Raw genomic sequence first — 23,850 nt, forward strand, 5'->3', positions numbered from 1 at the left:
TGAACCGCTGGCCAACACTCGCTCACCTTAAGAGTGCAAACAGACATGAGAAACAGAAATCGAGATGCATTAATAGAGAGAAATGGTAGACAGAATAGAGGAAAGAGAAAAGCAAGAGGCATTTGGGGACAGAGAGAAAAGCGAATTGTGAGGAAAAACAAGAACAGTGTTTTTCTGATCTGCTACTGAGATGCAAACATGAGAAGCCTGGTGCTGAGTAAATCCTGGCAAAGGAATCCAATCAGGCTTTATTTGTTAAGCCACGGCAAACTATGGTCCCACGTGTAATAGAAAACAGACATCATAATCCCTGGGTGTGCACGTTGGTGTGTGCATGTGTGTAACAGAGACCTTTCTGCCAGGTGATAGCTGGTCTCGGAGCTCCAGAGGTCTCACAGTGCAGGATAACTGACATGCCGTCGATCACAGTGCTGTCGGAGGGTCCGGCTGTGATATTTGGAGCAATGCCTGAGGGGAAACAAACACGCAGAGTAAAGAGAGAGCTCAGCGCAGTAACAAGAAGAGGTAAGAGGGTTAGAGAGGTGAGAGAATAACTGACTGTGGCAAAACCCCACTTCAAATGTATTATTTGTCTGCATCTCTGTTTAGTCCATGCTTTGTTCTGCTAATTCTTTACAGATTGACACAACCTTCACCTTGGTGCCACGGCTGTCTGCTGCCAGCCTATTTTTGGCACCCACAGAGATAGTGGAAATAGGGAGCGGAAGAAGGAAAATGGCTGAGGGAGAAGCATAGACAGAAAGGGAAGGCAATATGTAGATTAAAATTCCCATTTGTGATGTGCAATAAATCAGTGTTCATAGGGTGACAGAAAACCGAATCCCTCCCCATAAGAAAGGAGGAATAGGTAGGTTGTCAGAGGAGTAGGGCTGATGTCAGGACACTGAGTGAGACAAAAGGAGAAGGAGGGACATGGACGTGTTGAGGACAAGGGACATGATAGGATGAGAACTGGAAGGAGGAGAGAGAAGAAGAGGAGAATGTGTCAGAGAGAGAAGCAGAGAGATGGGAATGGAAAGGATGAGTTAGTGAGAGAGGAAATCATGAATTCTGATAACACGGTGCTGCATGGAGTGAAGACAGCAGGAACTGAGACAAACTGAAGGAAATTAGATGTCAGAAACTCTCCAAAGAGACACACAGCGAGAGTAAAATTGCCAGTGATTTTCTCCAAATCAGTTATTCAGGTGATTAACGTTAGGCAACAAACCCTGGTTTAAGGTTGAGTCTTTAATGTGTCACTCAGTGTACACTTAATTGTCGGTTTATATATAAAGGCCAAGAAATTTTAAACAGTTCTTACTTACTGAGAGAATGCAAACACATCTAGTCTGTCTCCGAAGAGATAAATAATACATGCAATGGAATTTTGCTCCTTCACAATAAATGATAGGATGATGTAAAACAAAGACTGCTGTGCACATTTTCTGCCAGTTAGTGCTGCTTGATCACTTCACTGATGAGTCCCATCTCTTGCAATGCTGTCACCAGTTGCATTATTATTACACTACGGTCACAGTGCAGTCATAGTCCTTGACCTTTTTTGATAGAAAAAACCCAAGAATTCTGGTAAAATATGACTTTTGTTTTATCCTTTATTAAATGGAATAGGAAGTGGAATCACCAAAAATCAGCACTGGGCTGCCTCTACTCTTCTCCCTGTTTTCAGGTAGGATTTCCTTTCCATTTTTGTAAAGCAATTATACCTAGTCTTTTCTTAACCTGACAAGAGCTTTGAGAGAGCTGTTTAGGGATTTAACACTACTCTGTAAAGAACGGTTACTGAGGTTGAATAAAATTCTGTACTTTAATAGTAGCAATTATCTGTGCAAAGCCATTCCCTGAGGAGCTGCCGGGGTGCTTACTGGTAACAGCCAGGTAAGTGTTGGTCTGAACTTCTCCTGCCGAATTTCTGGCAAAACACTGGAACATCCCGGTGTCGTCAGGCAGCAGGCCGTTGACCTGCAGGCTGCCTCCTGCCAGTACCCTGTACCTGGGCATCTTAACTGGGTCAATGGGCAAAGCATCCTTGTACCACACAATGTCTGGCTGGGGCACTCCTGTGGAGGGTCAGCAAAGGTTTACTGACAGTGAGCTGCACTTCTCTTTTTTGTTGCAATTTTTACAGTAAAATACCTTCAAATCCAAAATGTTTCAAGAGCTCAAACATTTCTGAGTGTTCTGACAGGGATTAGTTAATATATACTGACGTTCTTGTACTAAAATGCGCAAGTGAACAGACAGTCCTCACCTCGTGCCTGACAGGGAATATCGACCACCTTCTCCATCTCAGCAGTGATGTGTTTCTGTGGTTCCTTTATAAACTGCGGCGGCTCTGAGGTTCGGAGTAAAGGAGGATGACAGAAGGATAAAGTAAGATTCCAAATCACCACATCTCACAAAGAATGTTAAAAAAAAAATATCTTGTGTAATCTTAAAACAAAAACTGACAGTGCCTATAAAACCATTAGACTAAATCCTAAAACTACTAAGTTGTAAATATATTTCACTTTAAAATGCACTGATTTTGGGAGCAAACTTCTCATTATGCAGCAGAAAATAATGAGATTATACCAAAGTTGGATTATTCTGTAATGGTTTAAATGTGTCCTCCAACTCACGTGGAGAAGAAAAGCATAGTTTGTCACATGAAGGGAAAGGTTCACCACACCTTGTGCTTTGAATCACATCACAACCTTGAAAACATCAAAGTGTTTCTGCGGGATGGAATGAAAAGTGACTCGAGCAATGCTATTAAACTGTTTCTTGAGGCCAGCCATTAGCTTTCTCCCTTTTAAATCAATAGCGCTCACTGCCTCATGACTTCACAGCTACTGTATACCTTCAGTGAGACTAGCAATATTTACATCAATCTCATACCAGCTCTTTTGTTTGAACTTGCTAATGTACAGTAAATCTTATGTTTAATCTCATACATCTGCCTGAAGGATGGAGCTAAATGCAGCAACGGTGGTTTTTCATTTAGGTTGTCATGCTGACATGAAAGGTCATACAGCAATTATGCATTGTGACTAATCAAATTATTTTCTCTTTACCTACCTTAAACACGTACTTTGTGCCTACGGTATAGGTTAATGCAAAAAGGCGATAATAAAAACATATTCAGGAAAAGCACTGCACTGTCTGGCCTTGATGATACTGCAGGTAGGCATACACATCTGTGAATGGTAATTTTTAAATACTGACTTTTTCTGTAAGTAAAAAAAAAGCCTGAAACCAAAAGTACCAACAAGTCTAATAGGAAGACACTGTCACCTATTTGTGACAAGACTTCAACAGTCTTGTTAGTATTAACTGCTAACACAAGGGAAGAAGAGGCAAAAGCATATTTTAGTTTGTAGCTTAGTTCTTACCAAGTACATGCAGATAAGCCCCAGCACTGACTGAAGGCACGCTGCTGCTGCGGAGCGTGGCCTCACACTCATAGTAGCCGGAATCGCTCACCACAGGACTGAGGATGGTCAGCCTACGGTTGAAGTCGCTCAAACCACTGGTCACCAACACACCATTGTTAAGCCAGGAGATACTGAGCTTGATGAGAGGCCTACAAGGGGAAAAGCAGTGTGTCAGGTATGCCCTTGCACACATCTCACCCATGACCCCACAAGACTGTACTTTTTTAGTAAAATTATAAGAAAGAATGAGAGTGCATTTTATTCTTGTTATGGTAAAATGGCCACAAAAAATATATGTATATGAATTACAAACAGCCTATTACCAAAATTTGTGATTGTCCAAGCAGGTGTCCAGACTAAGTGCAATAAAAAGCAACTCCCTGCTGTGTTTTTATGCAAGGGGCTACGTTGGACAGGGGGTGAGAGTGGGTAAGGGGCTGCAGGGGGAGTGTTGTAGGCATGTACGATACAACCATATTGTGATGAGCTGATGTGAGTGGCTGCACTGATGTTTCTGGTGCCAACTGCTGTGAACACAATCACCATAGAGATAAATGGAGAGGGCTGTGTTTTTTTTTATACCTTTGAACCTCGGTCTGAATGAGGACTAACGTCCAACTTATACAGATTTGGAACAAATACAAATGCTAAAGTGCAAACCCAGTGGGTCATTTCACCAAAATTGCAGCAAACGAAAAAAGCTTTGCTTCACAGTTAATTCTAGGGGGGATAGAGTACTGATTTTACTTGCCTAAGTTTTGTGATATCTATCTCTACCCTACACTGCAAAAAGAAAATACATTATATACAGTGTATTTCTTCCTAGAATCAGTGTCCCTGTTATTCTGAACAATCATGGCTTGCTGTTTCTACTAGAATTATACTACTCCTTATGAAATCACATGTTCTGGTTGTTCTTGGTGGTTTGAGTGACTAACCCTTTACCAAACTGGTCTATGACCCTGCAGTCATAGCATTTACCTGGCATTGGCCACACACTCCATCGTGACCTCTGAGGTGCCTGTCACCACGCTAGTGTTCCTGGGAGGGATGACGATTGTGGGGGCAATGGGGTCTGCTGGACCTCCCACATCTAGACAGATCATACACACATACCAACATACACCCACAAGTTAAACAGGGACCAATGATCTATAGATAGACAGACCTAGATACATTTGATGGAAACACTATGTGCTGAGTTCACTGGCAGATTTAGTGCGGCTGTCTGGATGGTGGTGTCCTATATATTTCGTTTCCACACAGTGCACATTGTGGGTGCTCATCAACGTGAAATATTGAAACTGACCATTGCGCACAGTGTAACAAAGTTTTGACAGTGAGATGTGTTGTATAGGAGGAGACAGTGCACTGACTGTGTATAATAAGATGTCTGCTGGACCACAGACAAGATTAGAAAAATACTTTCTGACCAACATGAAGCTAAAGGGGTGAATAGGCTGTGTGCGTATGCGCACCCACATGTTTTCATTTGTGTATAAAAACGCTGCATGTGTAAACTAGCTTGGGTATGTGTGCGTGTTTTTGTGTTGTGAGCATCAGAGACAGACAGCCCATGGCAGGGAGTGTGTGTGCTGCTTGAGATGTGTCATGTCTCTGATAAATTCACACTGATCTGTCAATTCTATCATGCCCTGGGAGAGTGCTTGTGGCTGCACATGTCAGATGTAGCTACAGGGGCTGTCATGGCTCAATCTAACCAATCTTGGTTCAGTAGATGCCATACACAGGCCCAGTGTGCAAACATAAACACACACACAATGTAAAAAAAGGTCCAGGTTTGACTGCTAGTTGCCAGGAAAACATTGCTGCATATTTCAAACACATATCCAAATACAGTAGGTACTTGAATTAGCTGCTGTATCCCTAAATTAATAGGGCAACATTTTGAAAAATATGTCATTGCTCAGCATACGGAGGTGGTGTAACGTGGTTAGCCTAGCTTAGCATAGGGGAAAACGGTATGACAAGACTTCAGGCAGCTACTGTAGCCATGGATGGACCACAGAACAATAAGCCCCCAGGCACCAACATGTATAAGGCTCCACCTCTCCGACACTTCTAGGAATAAGACTTACAGAATATTGTGTCCATTTCTACTCATCTTTCATCTGTTTCTGCCTATGTTGTTTCTAATTTTTAATAATTTTGAGTATTTTTGCAGTTGTTTTATACCTCTTTTTGTCATTTTGCATGTTTGTGTAGTAGCTCTTCTGTCTTTGGGGTTGTTTCTGTCTCTTTTTAGTGTCTTCTATCTCTTTGCAGTAGTATTGCAATTTCTACTTCTTTCTGTTTTTTGAAGTCAAATGACTCACTCTCCAGCGGAAAGGTTAATAGTCCCTTCATAGTTCCTTGGGCTAGGGGCCCCCTGACTCCTTGGGCTGCTGGGCCTGTGCCCATAGGCCAGTTCAGTAATCCATCCATGACTAGCTAAGCAACAGTTCCAGCACATAACTTCTCTATTATAACAACTTTTTATATTTTCTGTTTATGTTTCAAAATGTTTTGTGTATCTTTTAGACTGACCCAGGCTAAATGTTTCTGCCTGTCTTTATGCTAAACTAGGCTAAACTCATCCTGACTCCAGTTCCATGCTTAACAAACAGCAGTAATATTGCTATCATTCTTTTCATTTCACTCTTGGAAAAAAGCAAACATGCATATTTCCAAATACCTCAAACTGTTCCAGAAAATAAAATCCAGTTTGAGGGAGACAGTTAGCAGCTGTCGTCACAGAGCGCTGCATCTAAGTTGAACTTTTTTCAACTTCAGCAGAGTGCGCAGGGACCGCACACGTAACCTTGCGCTGCGCTCAGCTTAGTGCGGCGCAGACATGTTCACGCGCCGCTCAACACATAGAAATGAATGAGTTTTGATAGTGGAGCGCAGCACCCACCGCGTCTGAAAACGGCTTTAGGCACGTACTGTTGGAGCCAGGAAAGCTCATGGGAAATACAGTGTAAGAGGCGTCACTGCAAGAACAGCTGCTATAGCAGATACTGACAGATACATGCACACATACTGTAAAAAGCAACACTCACTCAAACACACACAGCTGGCTCTCCCAACACATCAGTGTGTCTAAGTGGAGGTGTGTGTTTGTGTGTGCATAGGTAGAGCATGAGTGGAATGCTCATGTAAATGCGAGGCATGATTCCCTGAGACCTGCTGAGCTGAGACCTCCTGCTAGGCTGTCTATCTAACCTGAGTCAGTGTGTGAGTGTGTGTGTTCCAGCAGTAGTATAATAAACTCTGCCACTGTTCTCCATATGTGCCACAGGCTATTTCTGTTCCCTTGTGTTGTCATCTGTAATATCTTACCCTCACCCTCCTTCTTCACTTTCCTACTGAACTCCAGTCTACCATGTCATAAGATGCTGTCTGTTAGCCCTCTTCTTACTGTATATTTCACTCTGCTGAGCTGAAGCCAACTGAACTGGTATGATTTGTGTATCTTGTGGTTTTGTTGTGGATGCTGGTGAATATTAAGAACTTCTTGGCAGCAGTACAGGCTGTCTGTGCACCTGCCTCTGTAGCTTCCCCTTCCTCTGTCTTCACACAATACAATGAAATCTGACCATAACTGAGCTTCATACAGGGGCAGCAGAGCTGTTCAGACCCTTTAACTGACTATAATCAGTAATGAGACACTGTAAAAACATTTTCAATGTTGACATAGTACTTTAGCAATATTGCTTTTACTTAAGTGAAGCTGTATCTATAAATATGCTTTATAAGCAGTGGTGGAAAGCAACTAAGTACATGTACTCAAGTTCTCTATATAAGTATAATTTTGAAAATCTGTACATTACTTGAGCATTTTCATTTTGTCCTACTTAATACTTCAACTTCAGCACATTCTAGAGGCAAATACTGTAATTTTTACTCCATTACATTTATAACCTTAAAACTAGCTCCCCCTTTACCAGCTGCAACATTAAATGTAATGAACACAATAATGCAACAGGAATCATAATCTAATAATATGATACACAATATGTTCTGATGCTAATACTTTGTACTTTTACTTAAGTAACATTCTGAGTGCAGGACTTTTATTGTAGAGTGTTTTTACACTGTGGCACTGCGACTTACTTGAGTAAGGGATCTGAGTACTTCTTCCACCACCGTTTATACGGTAATATTACACAATATACTGAGTATATTCTGTATGTTTAGCATGTAAAATCTTAATCTGCCGAATGCAGTGGAGCAGAAGTGCAAAGTGACATACAATAGAAAGACTTGAGTTAAGTAATTAAAAACTGTATGTTAAATCTAAATGCATAATCAGTTGATTGCAGCGTGTGTTCACACAGAATGTGGTTACTCACTCTCTACTGACAAAGTCACTGGCTGGCTGGTCTTGTTCTCTCCATTCTTGTCATTTACTGCTTGGACATAGTAGCGCCCGGCATCTGGTGCCACCGTAGACAGGATAACCAGTGTGTTGTCCAGAGTAATGGCACTACAGAGGAAAGAACCACATGACAAAGTGAGCGTCTTAAAAAGTATTTTTAGACATTGTGAATATAGGAGGTTATGACAAGGAGACGTCGGGATAGGTAAGTGGAGACCAGCGAGACAAACAACGCACTTTCCAGTTCAAAGAACACTTCTCAGCCTTCAGCGGTAGCCTGGTTAGAGCTAAAGATATTAGAAGTCTTGTTGCATGCCATATTTGAACACACAGCAGAAAAGGGCATTCAACATTTTTACATTTTAATTACACTGTTCAAGCAGCATTAGGTGTATTGATTTACAGTGTGTAAACAATGTGCTCATGCTGACTGAGCAAGACAGAAATATTGACATCCTCCCTGTTCATACTTCTCCTTATGGTCTGTTCTGAAATATGATAGCCCTGCATAATAACCCAGAGCCTTTAATTGGCTATTTGTACCCCTCTGCTTCCTGTGGCCCGCATTTTGGCAGTCAGCCATTTATGGCGGGAAACAATAGCATCTATGTTGTCGGCAGCTGAAATGACGCCTGAATAAATAAATACTGATCCATTTTGAGCAAGGGTTCTATAGGGGAAGATACCAATTGTGTTGTTGTCTTTATCAAGTCCTCCCTTGTCAATGCATCAGTCAGTGAGAGAGAAATCCTCCCTGCCACCTGATGTTACAGCCTCCTGACTATGTTTAAAATCAATATTTCTTTATTATCTGTGCCTGTTCAACAATCTGGAGGCAGATAGCATGTTCCAACTGGTTGCCTTCCTCCACATATATCTTTTCCTCTGGCCTTATCTCTTCTACTATACTCCCTCCATTCCAGCAGATGCTGGATATGGTCATGTTCAGAAGTGATATTTGGTCACCTGCATTAATCAACATGCACCTACCAAACAAAACAAAACAAAGGACCACACATAATCAGTAAACATTAGAGAAAAACTTGTGTATTTATGAAACAAAACATTTGCATATTCCTGACATTTGTGACACAGGCACTTTTACACAACAAAATACAAATCTCTCTGTCACAGAACCATCAGACAGCTTGGCCTTTCAAAATAATATTACTGAAACAAATCAGCGTCATTCAGATGGCTGCGGCTCCCACCTACCTCCTGTACTCTGGAATATTATTGTTTGATTTTCTCTTTGATATTATTTTTAAAGTCCCCAGAACAACTGGCAGCACTAAATCTGGACATAAAAAAATCTTAGTCATCAATAATGAATAAAAATACCCTTTGATCCCCTGCAAGTAATGGCTGCTTCTACAGAAGTACTGTAATTGTCCCTGCTTGTTGCACACAAGTTAAACAAAAAAACCCCACAACGTGCTGTGTAAATTTAAGCCTGGTTTGTGTTTCAGGGCTGATAACCTCCCCTTTCTGTCATCCTCACATCTAACCCAATCCATTTTCAGCCACTCCATTGTCCATCCTGACCTTCATCTCTTAAGTGGGGGATGTAGTGCGTCATGAAGGAAGCAAAAGAGCTGATGACAAACTGAGAAAAAAAAAGAGATTCAAATAAAAAATAATAATAAAAAAACTCACAAAAACACAATCGTTTTCAAAATCTCACTGTCACTCCAGAGAGGCCAGCAGGAAAATCATTTGACACAGCAAAGTGTGATATGCTGTGTTGGCTGCATGTGGCTACCTGAGCTGTTAGCATTTGCAGTATGATGACTTATGAGATCCATCTCCAGAGTGATTGATTTTCAAATATCTGAAAGCGGCCCCAGTCACTGGGCTCATTTGGGATTCCTTGTGCATGCTGAGACTGAAAACAGTCTTCTTAAAGGGTCTGGCAGGCCTCAATGGCTGCAGCTTATGATCTGTGGTAAATATTTAATGCTTGCTTGCTGGAGTGGTGACATCCTGGACGCACAGCCATGAATAATGGATCCCTTGGGGGATGTGGGCAGAACGGAAGTGTCCAAAGTGCTGAATGGATCTTGTGTGACTTCTCAGGACCTTTCTAAAACAGAAACAATCCAGGGCTAAACTTCTTTACCTGTCACTTAAGAAGCCCTTGAGGATGAATATACAGGGTAGTGCTACCAAGTTATAAGAGACAGAGCATTGCAGTGGAGAAGACAGCCCTTTCTCTACGTGATAATGTCAAACAGGTGATCTTACAAGCTCTTTATCTTTTCTTCTCAATTTCATTTTCCTCCAAAGACCACTCATAACCCCATCCAAGCACCTGCAAAACTTAATATTTCACCATCATCCACAGCAAGTCCTGATTTCATCAATGTTAGTGGGAGTAGGGGGCAATTTTTTTCCCTGCTAGTTGATTTTAATGTGCTCACCTGCTGAGCCTTCACTCCCCTCAGCCTGTAATCAGGGCTGCTGCAGAGGGAGTTACACAAAACTTTGTTACACAGCGTGTTCCAGCAGCTCACGACTCTCGCCAGGCCTCAGGGATCAGAGACCACATGAAGCACGACAAAATTAAAAGTAAGACAATTATCCTGAATGGCTTTACATGTATATCAAGGGAGCAGGAAGAGGGAGATAACAATTTGGTTAAAAAGGGAAATGAAATTGTTTGTATTTTTTGACCAAGGTAATTTCTTGTTTTAACACCTTGCTTTTTCTTATCTATCTCGTTCTCTGTCTGAATGCATTTTGGTCATTCTTATTCAACTCCCTGGTCTCTCACTGGTGTTGTGAGCAGCTGTCTAAGGCTTGCTTACCACGTATATGGCACGGTGCAGGGATTTATCATGCCAGAAAGCTGAGAAATTTGGACAAATCAGATATGTGTGAACATGCCTCTGTCTCTGTCTGGTTTTTATCTTTATTCCTGCATCTTTGAATGCTTTGGCTTTTTAATTTAAACACAACTTCCATCTCCATTTAGTGCGCCAAAAAGATCCAGGCTGGACAGCTGCTCTGAAACATCTTGGCCAACTGTGCAGCTTTATGTGCAACCCCACTTGCCTGCAGCAAGCAGCAGTCTCTATTACTTTCTTGTGGATCAATTTATTTATGTTTGGAATCAAGGGTGGGGTTTCAATGACTGTCACCCTTATAATGATTCTGTAGCACTATAATCAATAGTGATGATGAGGATTTATGTTTGATTAAAATAGAGAGAAGGATGCTGTAATGTTTATTTGCCACTAGCTGCTTCCCTTCGCCAATTTTCATTACTTCTAATAAATTACATTACTGCAAAATTGAATAAACAGTGATCCAGGGTTGTTCTCTTTAATTAAGAGTGCATTGTCCAAGGATTCTGGATTCTTAAACACAACCTTAAGAGCATTTCTTTGTATTTAGTTCAGCTGCTATCTGTACTGTATGCATATGTTATTGTGTTAACCCAGAACTGGCACAGCTTGACAGAGCCAGGACTTTTCTAACACACACACACACACACATACACACACACACACACACACACACACACGCAGACACACACACACAACCACACGGGAGTGTTTTGGCATCTGTCATGGCTGTCCATCTCTGCTGGCCCATGAGGGTCTAACCTTGCTGCACAGCCTCAGACCTCCATTACATGCAGACAAATGGCCCTGGTCAGCTGATGGTCTCCCCCAGGAAAGACAGAGGGGCTGACGGGATCAAGTAGCTCTCATGACTACGGTATGAGTCCAACCACAGCCAGTCGACAGATGAAGGTAAAAGAAAGCTAGAGACAGACAGAAGAGAGAGAGAGAGCGAGCAAGCAGCAGGCTGTATGCCCTACTGCTCAATAGACCTGTGATGAAAGGGCCACAGCTCCTGGGGATGGAGAGATGGAGGAGTGAGGGGGCTGAGAAGAGGTGGGGGAGTGTTGCTCATGAAAACAGCCACTTGCTTCCCACCGGGGGCATGAACTAGGGTTTTGTGGCTCACTGTTTCCTTTCTGCTTCGCGGTTGCCTGTGGCTGGGCGAGTGTTCAGACAACCAACCTCGGAGAAGAATAAAGGACGTCCCAAATACCCTTCAGGGTCAAATGGCGACATCTAAATTAACTCAAGGCCATTTATGACTAGCCTTCATTTGCTGAGTAACCAAAAGGTTTACAACATTACAGGCTATCCATAAATCCATCCACTGATAATCTGAAATGATTCTTCGATGATTGGCAACAAATTATTTTAATTTTTAAAAATCATTAAAGTACAGCAAGTAGACAAAGCAGCTAATAGTTTCACTGATAAAATAATCAACAGATTAAAATGATCACAGGTTGCAGCCTGGGTGCACACAGGACTATGACCTTGAAAATGTGTAATGTTGGTGCCAATAAAATACCTGAATTGTGGTACAAATAAACAAGAATACTTTGTGATAGGGTAAAGCAGAGGAAGGGCTTGGCTATTTACTGGTCACTGTGAATAATGGGGAATCCATAGCAGACTGACAGGACCTGTGCATCACAGGCAAGGGCCATTAATTGATCAGTAGCTACAGCAGATTACTAAAGGGAAGAGCAATGTGTGTGTGTCAGGGATGTCCTCCCATTGACTCCTCCAGGTCAAGCTCCTCTGTGTTCCGTCTTAACAGACACCTCTACAAGGTTGTTTTCAGTGTTATGCAGATAAATCCATGCCCAGGTGTCAATGGAAAGTTTCTGGGAGAGAGAACCAGGTGCTGGGCAGAAAGTTGTTGGCAGAGGAGAAATAGTGATAGGACAGGCTCCACCATTACACCCAGCAGCAGACCTACCTTCTAGCCAGAAGCTCCACAGTTCCTGGAAAATGTGTTTACTGAAGGAGCCTCTGATTATACACCACATTAAGTCTCCAAAATAACACAACAAATCATGCCAGCTGAATGGAAAAGTCCCTGGCAATGCATTCCCATTCAATAAGGGAAAAATAATGGCTGTTAGTGCTAAATACGTTCCTTTTCTCTTTGCATCCTGCTCTGGATCACACAACAAAGATGTGATGACCCAGGCTGAAGCAATCCATTGTAGGGCAGCTAGATCAATGCCAAGCTGCACATTTCAGCATTGAGTCAAACAAGGACACCTTTTCTTGAACCTAGACAGAGGACACAGGCGAAGACTATCAAAAAGAAACTCTACAATAAGTGAATCTGCAAGTTTATGGCCATATTGTGAGAGACAGCACCCAAGTCTTTGCTTATGCCAAGAACAACAGCTGCAGAGGCCACATGGCAAAGAGAGAACAGTCACAGTGCCACAGTGAGACGCTGCCTTGCCAGGGGAAGCTGGCAGCAGGGAAGCGAAAACGCAGTATTCACCAAGTTTCTGTGGGTTTCCTTTACACATCCAAGGACTGGGTTGTGTTGTGTTCACACTGTACTACATATGTGTTTATATGCATCGCTGACCCTGAGAGCTGGGTTCCAATAGCCTGTTCAGTTCTGGATCACTCAAAGTTGACAAAGTGTCAAGAACAAAAAAATCTATTCAAATCGCTTGTCTTCTCGTTTTCTTTATCTAAGCAAAGAGCAAGGTACAAAACCTTCACTTGGTAATTTAGCTGAATAGTAAATGTGTAAGATGCTACAATGCAAGAGTTTCTGTGAGGCTGTAAGAGATGCTAATGGTAAATGGACTGTATTTATATAGCGCATTTCCACAGTGTGTTACACTGGCCAAAGCGCTTTACAGAGATGATACACTATTCACACACCAATGACGACAGCTGCCACACGACAATCAAGCCACCAGTGGTCACTTAGGCATGCATGAAGACCGGGAGTCGAACCACCAACTTGCTGGTCAGGAGACGACTACCCTACCTCGTGAGCCACAGCCACCCCCAGCTTACTCAACATGCTAATGTTCAGCTGGTATAATGTAATCCATCTTAGACAGTAGTTTTGTTTTTGAAGAAGCGACTGCTAGAATTTTGACACACTGCAGGTCAAACTAATTACAATATCAGTGTAAACACAATGCGACAAGAGATGTAGTTGAAGTACAACAGCGTGCAGAGGAAGAGTGAATTTTATTAGCTGTTAGATTGGCTGAAGGTGATTACTACAGTTATTTTGGGCCTGGCTGCTTTCCCCCCCTCTCCTCTATTGCCGAGGTGTGATTAAGCAGTGCACAGGAAGAAGCAGCGAGAGGAACCCCCGGAGAGTCCGCAAATTAAAGTTATGACACCTGACGAGGGATAGCTGGAGCAGGGGACAATGTGAGGGGATAGAACAAGGTGTGAAAAACCCAGTGTGGGAAAGTGAGACATTGTAAATGAAAGACAGAATAGTGATCATGGTTGCAGTCCATCGGTATTGTTCTTCATTCTTCTTCCTCTCCTCACTGCTATTCCACATTATAACTAGACTCAGGATGAAGCATGGCATGGAACTACCAGCCTCACAATAAATTTAACCATTATACATTGCAGCATATTGTGGTTTGGTGCCGATCTCTCTCATTCTCAGTCTCCCCGACTAGTAAGACTTTGATGCCTCTACAGAGTCAACACTAGTGGCACGAATCAAATTCAATTAAGTGATTTTCAATAAAAAAAAGGCTGCCTGTTATCAGTGGTGCTTATTTGCACACAGCGACCTTAGTAGTGTGCATGGAATTAGCATTCTCAGAGCTAGAAGGTAGGAAGCGAGGCTCAATAGAAACTATGTACACACAATGGATGGCTGATAATAGAGGCAAAAAGAGTGAGGAAGAGAGAGAAGAGAGTGTGATGTGACATCGACAGAAGAAATAAATCAGAAAAGAAGAGAGAGAAGAAGGAACTGAAAGAATTGTGATTCATAAAAAGTTGAAATTCTTTGATGAATCCATCTCCCCAACATCATCAACGAAGTGTCACTATTCATCAAATGAAAAGATTTCCACAAGAAGACTGAAAGTGAGTGGCCCACCAAAGCCTTCCACGGCCTTCGGCTTCTCGTGCTGTCAGTCTCATTGTCATTCTAGGTCAGGGCATGATTACTGATGATGAGGAGCTGATAAGAAAGACTCACTCTAACCAAGGACAAGGTAACCTCCCACTGTGAAGAAATGCAGATGTGATGAGATGGGGATAAGTGCCTTCTTAGCACACACATGCCATGCTTGTGTACACACACACACAAAGACAGGAAGTCAGAGGTGTGTGTAAAAAATAAATAACCCTGTGCACAAAATAAAAAAGCCAATCAGACCTATCACCTTGACTGTAGATGTACATACATTATGGGAACTATAGTATCAACAGGGCTATTATGAAAAATTGTGTTAATTTCTGCTTATTTAATTTACCTCAAGGCTACTACTAGAACAGCATTACTGAATCTCCAGCATTACTGTCAGACTGTCACAATCCACGAAACTACCAAAATTGGCGACTGGTCCTTCCTTGGGCCGCAGAGCAGACAGAGAGAAAACGCCTCTTTCCCAGTCCACCTCTCCATTTACACACTTCCATTGTAAATGAAGAAAATGGGAAAGCAAAACAACAATCCCATTTGAGACTGTCTGTGGCTCTAGTGCTTACTAGCCCTCGGGCACTGATGGGACCACCGCTGCCGGCTGGCAAACACTGATAGCTGACCTGAGAAAACACAACCTCCAATTTTGAGACCAAAATGAAGAGAGGCATAGAGGAGGAAAATGAGAAAGAGACATAGATAAGCTGAGGTAAAGGTGTTTGGTAGGTGTTTTCTTTTAAAAAGAAAATAAGGAACAAAGAGGTGATTTTATTTCACACACTGCCGAAACCGCTTTGGTCTCGGCCCTTGTTCTGAAGAAGAAATTCAAAGACTCTTTTGGCTCAAAATGTTGCCAGATGGATGACAAACGACAGAAGCTCTCAGACTGAAACACTCAAAGACCTCTGAGAACAAACAAAGCACCTAAAAGCATCCACAGAATCAAAGAAATACAAAGTAAAGCACAAAAAAGTTTCACACAAGTATTAAAAAGAAGGACTTACATGCGACTGCTGGGTGGGATCTTGCGCCCATCCCTGAACCAGGTGACTTGTGGCTGGGGGAAGCTGCGAATGTGTGGTGCAGGAATAACGGCGCCTTCTCCCTGAGAGACTGACTGGGTGCGTTCACCCTCCTCAAAACTGCCCATAACTACAGGAAAATACAGGAACATTACACACAAAAACAGAGTGTGAGAAAGGAAAGGGGGATGTTAAGTCACAGGCATAAATCTGCCTTTTTTCAAGAACCTGACTTTTGCTGCTCACAGAGCTTTTGCCATCTGCTTTCTGTTTTGAAATTGCGCTGCTTTGATGTACAACGCAGTGTTGTTGCCATGGTTTCCACAGTACATCAAGAGAGGCTAGAAGGAACCAAGATGTAATGACTCACAGAGGGACACAGAGGGGACGCTAAATTGACTCATATTCACATTCCATATCCTCCTGTGTAGACGCATCAAGGGCAATTAATCTTGATCACACTCTAAATGTGTGCATTACTCAACTCAGTAGATGACCAGCACTGCCGCGATTCTATTATCTCCTGATACATTTCATTTATTACAGCAGTTTTATTTCTCCCCTGCCTCATTATATCTTAAGAGCTGACAAAAATACTGCGCTAATATTCCTGCTCCATGCTCTGCCTATTTGCAAGTGAGATCTATGGGCAGGCTTGGAATTTTTGATGGATTTTACAGCAGTTGTTCCCAACTTCAGTTGTTGTTTTCCATCTCAGCTGTGCAATTCTCCGATGCAGTCACATTGGCTGATGCTGACTGTAAACTTTTATAGAGCAGCAGTAAAATGCAGGCTTTGTCTTTTCTTCCTCCAACACCGTCTGAAATAAAAAGTGTAGACTCAGGTTTGAAGAAGTGACAGCTAAATTCCTTAAGATCATACATTTGCCTTTTTAATTCGAGGGAAACAATGAAGAAAACTCTGCTGAGATCATTTGAACAGTACATCAAACACTCAATTTCAGTTTAGAAATAATGTCTTTGAAACATGTCAGGATCGAGGTATGGCGCTTTGAACTAGGGATGTTGGAGTGGTTGTGCATTGATGGCAATCTTAAATTTCTCTCTCCCCCGCTCTCTTTCAAAGAGAATAAAAAAGGTAATCTGGATTTGCAGTGCAGCTGCGGCGCTTAGCTTAAATGAGAATCTGTGAAGTGTTCAAATCCCCTGACTTTGATCTGCAGTTTCAGCGATGCGATGTCCTCCTCCCCTTCCCTAATCTCTAATGCCTCTGCATGTTTCCCTTTCACCGAGGTGCGTCACCACAATCCCAAATGTGCTGCCTCAATGGAATACCTTCTCATTTCTGCCTTTCTATCTATCCCCCCACTCCCTCCCCTGTCCGTCTCATCCATTTCTTCCGCAGGTGTCCTTAATTCTTCCTTTAAACTCTCCATACCCCTTCATGAGCAACTGATGAGGGGGATGAAGAGAATTGTGGAAATGGGAAGAAGTGGAAATAAAGAGAAGCAGAATAACAGTGGGGTGGATGTTAAGAAATAAATAGAAAGCAGTGGTGGCCAGACAACAGATGAGGTCATGAGAGAGGGAGGAAAGCAAGAACAAAAAGAAGCAACAATGAGTCCGACTGCTGGAGGACAGAGCAGATGCGGGAGGGAGCCGGCTACAGCAACGCTATGTTTGCCCAGTACTAAAGAAATTGACTGGTGGGACCGTTAGGGCCTCTCTGTCTCAGTCCCATCTCTTTGTCTCTCATTCTGGTTGGCTGCATTGTTGAGTTAGGTACAGTCACAGCCACTCAAATGTCACTGGAACAAGAGGAAGCCAATGAGCCTAGGACAGCAGAATAATGGGCATGGGATGGTTGTGCCTACGATGCGTGGTGGTGGGATGGGGTGGATTCAACATGACAACACTCCAGACACCTCTGCAGTGTGTCTGTAATAGCTTGTTAACAAGACAAGGGAGCTGATCGGCCTGAAACCGGCACTGGAGATTTACAAAAACACGGTGCATCTGAGCCCCATTTTCGCCAAGAAATCACAGATGTTGTTGACAACAAAGAGAGAATGAAATAAGCACTGGTCAAATAGAAATGAAGCAAAGTTAAAAACAACCACGACAACAATATCAATCTAATGAGAATGCTGAGTGGAACAGCTGTCTGGATTGATAATGCCCCGAATGAGATGCAGGTAGATCTTTCACCCTGCCAGCATCTGTCCCTCCCTAGTCAGTCCTTGATACAAAGGCAACCAATCAGTCTGTACTCTGCAGACTGTACTGTGTAATCTGCAGGCAGTCAAACACACAAACACACACTCTCATTTATCACATCTATCCCCCTATCGGGTCCATTCATCTGTGTTGAACCTGCATCTCATGTGAATACTTACAGGCCACCTGTACTTCTGTCCGCCTCTGTAGAAGGGCTCCCACCCGATTCCTGACAATGCAGCGGTAGAAGCCAGCATGGGAGCGGTCCAGTGAAGGGATTAGGTACCTTTAATAAGCACACACAAATAGAAACATGCAAGATATAGATGTGAATTCTCTTAAATTGCAATAATCTGGTAAACTAATTAAGGCATAAGTAGAAATCTAAAGGGTGCTTTTGGAAGGGAACTATAACAAATGTGTAAGCACGACCGTGCTGAAAAGGCACAAACACACTTCAGAGTCTGAGCGCACATACATACGTAAGTCCATTTAATAGAGGAGCAAGGGCACAGAGGACATCAGAGCTTAGCGGTTGTTTATTCCAATGATAATGATGCTCAAGAGGCTAACCCACAGTGAAGCTCCCCCAAGACACACACACACTTACGAAGACAGGCACAGACTACGGGCACTTGGATCAAACTGTCTTCTATGCAAACATACACACACATGCCACACAAGCAGAAAATCCCCTGGGACAAAGGTTGAAGCTATGTCTTCAGCAGCAAACACTCTCTCTATGACCTTGGCTTCAGTGTCCAGCTGTGGTGGCAGTACTGCCTCCCTGCCATGCGGAGGCAGTGTTTCATTTACTTTATACAGGCGCTGTGTGTCAGGGACTGTACTGAATTGATATGTTGTATTTTATGTTGTACCACATCTGGTGATACAGGTGATGCCAAAAGAATATGTGTCAAGTGAGGATAATAAAAATGGTGGCTATCATTAATTCTGCCAATGCTCCGCTAACACTTTAATAAAAACGCCTTGAAAACTGTAGAGATATAGTGTAAATCACACTAGAATCTTGTAGATTCAACTGCTAGAAAGCAGCACTTGTGAATGACTGACCAGTCTGTTAGTGTGCATCAATATCTCCAACACTCTCGGGTATGTCTGTGAGAGATTGCCTGAAAACCAGGATACAGAATGGCTTTTGCCTGATGTACTTTAGAGATCAGACATTCAGACTGCTCAGAGCACCAAGCATCAACTTCTGAACTGCCTTCTAATAACTAATAAATGGTGGTGCACTGAGAGATACACAGAGCGGCCAGTTGTTTAAGTGGTTGCACAGATAGTCTCTAGCACCAAGTTAGATGGCAACACAACATGTAGACGTAGTGAATTAGCCTACAGCAAGTTGTACATGCTTAATTTGAGTCACGCTGGCACATCATATTCTTGTCAAAATAAATATTTCTTGTGGGAGGTGAAACAGTTGCCAGTAGGAGTGCGCTTGCCATCTCTGCTGTCACATTCCAGCATGATACTGTATGTGCCCGAGCGTGCTTAGAGCACTGCCAGGCCGTATGTCTGGGTGCAACCTTCAGTGATAGGATGTCCCTGTTTCTACAGTAACCACATGCAATTTGTTCGAAAAGTCCCATTTTCATTTAACCCCTCCTTAAAGAGTTTACTGCATAAATAAATGTTTTGGAACAGTGCAAGTGGATGAAAGAGTGGCCATTCAAGAGTCCAGGAGTGCTTCGACAAGCTGTTTGTGAGAAAACTTGATGCATAAAAAAATAAAGCTAAAATGTGGGACTAAGCAGTCATATAATAGGGCCCTTCATAAGAATTGTCCCTCTAAAATAAGCACTCATTTATGTGTATGCACTCCTCTTCACTACTCTGCAGTCAGCAACAAATATATAAAAAGAATTCACAAGCATAACTTTAACAGACTCCCAGAGGCTAAAGGGAAAAGAAGTAAAATGAAATGAAATAGCCAACTTTAAGAGGCTGTGTAAAATGATCGTACCAAACACATTCTTTGCTGAATGAAACCAAATATAAAATCTACTCATTCTAACAAACTTGCCCACATAGAACCAACATATCTTCTGAAGTCCTTGAGAGTCTGATCAGGCTGACAACTATTCTGCTACCACTACCCATACTGATTAAATCCTCCAGTCACTTCTCGTGCTTTGTCTGGAAGCATCTGCATTTGTTTTGTTTCTCCACTCAGTTCAGGTCTTTCTTTCATTTGTCACCCAGTGTGTATGTGTCAGGGAAATCAATTTCTGGCAACATTTCAAAAGGCAAGACTACTGACCCATTCATAGCAGCCACCTGCTGGTTTGCTTTGTCACTCACAATAAAAAGGGACATCAGTGCATACGTTGCTAGTACTCTGGTTCCAGACCTCTGAAATTCAGATTCAAATAGGTCTGGTGTACTCACTGACAGCTGCTTCCCCCAGCTGGAGAAACAACAGACCAATCGGAGCTTTGGGTGTGAGATTAAGGATGGAGATGTCATCATCGTACTGTTTGTAGCAGGCCAGCTACTTAGCTACATCCATGGAAAGTAGCTGTCACAGTGGTTCAGACCTGCGCAGTTTGGCCTTTCCCCTGTCACTGTCACCTTCCCACCCACAACAGACAGACTTTGACCTTGCCTCTGTTTTCCCTGACTGGTTTTGGTTGCCTGGACTTCATGTAAGGCTACTTGCCTTTTAATTAAAGTTTCAAATCAAATCAGATTATTTATATAGCCCTTTAAAACTACCTATCAAAGTGCTTTACACATCTAAAAACATAGTAAAAAGTAAATAAAATGATGTGTGTAAAAGCAAGTTAAGAATTAAAACACATCAATAACAACAATTACTTCACATAAACAAGGGCTTTGTATGCAACAGATAACATAGTAAGATAATATAACGTAATAAATTTAGGAAAAATAAAAACAGGAGTTCAAAAAGACAAGCCAAAAAATGTCAGGGCACTACTGAGAGATACAAGTCAGGGTAAAAAAATAGGTCTTTAGTTTGGTTTTTAAAAGTGCAAGACCTGTAACAGAGTGAATGGCAGCTGGTAGAATGTTCCACAATTTAGGAGCAGACACCAAAAAGGCGTGGTCGCCCATCGCTTATACCTAGTTCTTGGGACTTCTAACAGAAGTTGACCAGAAGACCCGAGTGCTCCGTCATGCTTCCAGGGGAATAAAACCTCTGCCAGGCATGGAGTAGCTTGGTCACTGAGACATTGGCGACAAGAAAGAGAAGACTGACTGGCTCCAATATACATAATATAATACATATAAAGCTTACCAGAACTGCATCTGCTCAGTTTGCATTTGTTTTACACAAAACATGACAACAGAAAATGGCCACCAAAATGGTAATGAGCCTGAATGATTATGAAGCCAGCATATCTGGTTGTTGGCAGAAATAATAATTCTTGAATCTGCACTTTTCTCATGCTCACTGTGAAGAGATAGCTGTTCTAAGCAGCAACAGCTTCTGTAAATGACACAGCTTTACTCACTACTGATTGGTTAATGCAAAGTAACCCCCTCTCCCGAACTTAAATTGGCTAATATGAACATGATCCTAGGCTCAGTGATTAAAGTGAAATGAAATGATAATTCATTCTAATTATCATCTCATTTGTGATATTATTATCACCCATAGAAAGGAAAGTTTCACTTGTTATTTTGATAGCTTGTCTAGAAAGATGTGCTATGCTTTGGAAATAGCTGCTAACAAATGGAAACTGTGCCACAATAACAAATGGTTGGGTGTGTTGGAAGGCTGTTAATATGTATAACAAAAAAAAAAAAGAAGCAATATCAAACCTCATTAGCAGCAGTGTCAGTTGAACCCATAGGACTAAATGAGTTTTGGCCCAAAGTCTCTTAAGGCTTAATCATCTAATCAGAAGGCTCTATTAAATGATGTGTGACTCCTTTCATATGTTCCATTAACTAAATTATTATAAGTACATACAGTATATGTCTTATGAACAGATGTAAGGGAGGTAAGGTGAAGAGATGATGGAATAATGTGAAATGCAAGTAAAGATGTTCAGAGTTTGGCTGGAGAAGAAGCAGACATTAGGAGAGAAGTAGCTGGCAGGTGGTTCAAGTTTAACCCTGCTCAGGCCTCAGAGAATTCAGTCCAGAGCCGGAACCTTCAGGGTGACTTTCTCTCTGTTTCCCTCTCTCACTCTGTCCCTTATATGATGAATACAATTAACCTTTGTGGAGCTGTGCGCCTTGGCAGCAGGTTGGGGGAGTCAGCAGGGGCTCGCTGCGTTGGACAAAGATTGATTGATGTTTCTGTGGTCACCGCACTCCGTCAGATCCCCCTTAATTAGCCCCACTCAAGAGAAATGATTAGATGGAGGAGTGGCAGGGAGACAGACATGAGAAACAGGGAAGATGGGATTTGAAGTGGGCTGGAGGAGAAGGAGGAAGGCAGAGTGTGGAAAGAATGAGAAGACAAAGACAGAAAGAGGGAGGGAAAGACAGAGATGATGAGTGGAAAAATGATCATCTTTGACAACTGTTTAGTGAGTGTTCTCATAATAACATCATACCTGTGCCCAAAGTTAGCCCTGGGAACATTTTACTTAAATAGCTAGTTATACAATAAGGTTAGAAACTCACACATCACGAGGACATAGTGATTATACCCCAACTGTATGAAAGTTAATCATGATACATTATGACCCATCATAAATCTAGGATGAGGTGGTGAAGGCGCATCTTTTATCCCTGGCATCAATGCATCTGCTATCATTTTAAAGTTATTTCCTGTCATTTGGTTTCATGTAATTTCTCTGCTAAACAGGGCAAATAATTTGAAACCTAAATGTGTGTCTTTTGCGATACATCATGTCATGCAACATTTATTTTACAGCTCATAATAAAAGCAGATGAAAAGCACAGTGTGTCACGGCTCACTTGTAATGATGTTTTTTACCCTCATGTTATTGTTTGGGGGTTTATGAAAAGGTCATCACCCTTTCACAGCAGTTTGTGTCACTTTACTTTTGTTAATGAGTTCACAGACAACAATGAGGCACAGTTGTGAGACTTCAAGAGCTTATAAACATTCAGTAAGGGGTGGCAAACTTTTGACTGCCTAATTATTTGTTTTAGAGAACATGGTGGATTGATGTGTGTCATTATTCTAACAGGATGATTATCTGCTTGCGCTGTGTATATCATGACTAAAAATATCCATCACAGAAAACGAAAAGTCAAGTACAACGCTACTGTGTGACAAATACATTGAGCAGGCACATTTGTAGCATCTCCTCACTGGCCCAATGTCCTTTGAAAGTATATTCAATCACATAATGAGATTTCTTCTAAATTCTTCAGGACGGGTCTTCATTCTGATCTTGCTACCTTTTCTTATAGCTCACCACACAGCCAACAACACTGACAGGTAATGGGGCTTGTGGCTTAAGCTACTGGAAATCAATAGTGTGTAATTTGTCTACAGGCCCAGAGGAGAGCCTCCACATGTCCTATCTTTTCTAAGAATAAAACAGATGGACAACTGGCAACAATTTACACAAACTATTGTCTGTTTATGTTTTCTACACTTTACCAAACATGATCCCTGTAAAAGTTGATTGCTTTCAAATGTGTTTCATGCCCACGCGACATTATACAGGTCGACTGAAATATAGAAACAAGCATAAAGCCTAATACTGTCAAACTCACAGCGTAATGTAAACTCATACCAAACTGTCTTAACTAGGGCTAACAGTTATTCTCATAATTCATTAATCTACTGATTCTTTTCTCGATAAATCATTTGGTCAATGCATTATGAGAATAATTAACAACTATAATTTCAGCAAGGGGGTATATTCTAATGTCTCAAA

At 42.0% G+C, this 23,850-nt stretch overlaps 1 protein-coding gene across 1 annotated transcript in view; it reads right to left on the reverse strand.

The window, feature by feature from the left end:
- sdk2b (sidekick cell adhesion molecule 2b) overlaps positions 1-23,850 on the reverse strand; it is a 234,493-nt gene that overhangs the window by 40,296 nt on the left and 170,347 nt on the right. Inside the window, 9 exon segments of the mRNA XM_020613837.1 lie at positions 2-26; positions 352-468; positions 1,887-2,081; positions 2,273-2,356; positions 3,396-3,586; positions 4,419-4,530; positions 7,793-7,926; positions 15,801-15,948; positions 18,175-18,281. Coding sequence (XP_020469493.1) covers positions 2-26; positions 352-468; positions 1,887-2,081; positions 2,273-2,356; positions 3,396-3,586; positions 4,419-4,530; positions 7,793-7,926; positions 15,801-15,948; positions 18,175-18,281 — 1,113 coding nt within the window.

This window comes from Monopterus albus, unplaced genomic scaffold, assembly GCF_001952655.1.
Source record: "Monopterus albus unplaced genomic scaffold, M_albus_1.0 scaffold139.1, whole genome shotgun sequence".
Taxonomy (NCBI): Eukaryota; Metazoa; Chordata; class Actinopteri; order Synbranchiformes; family Synbranchidae; genus Monopterus; species Monopterus albus.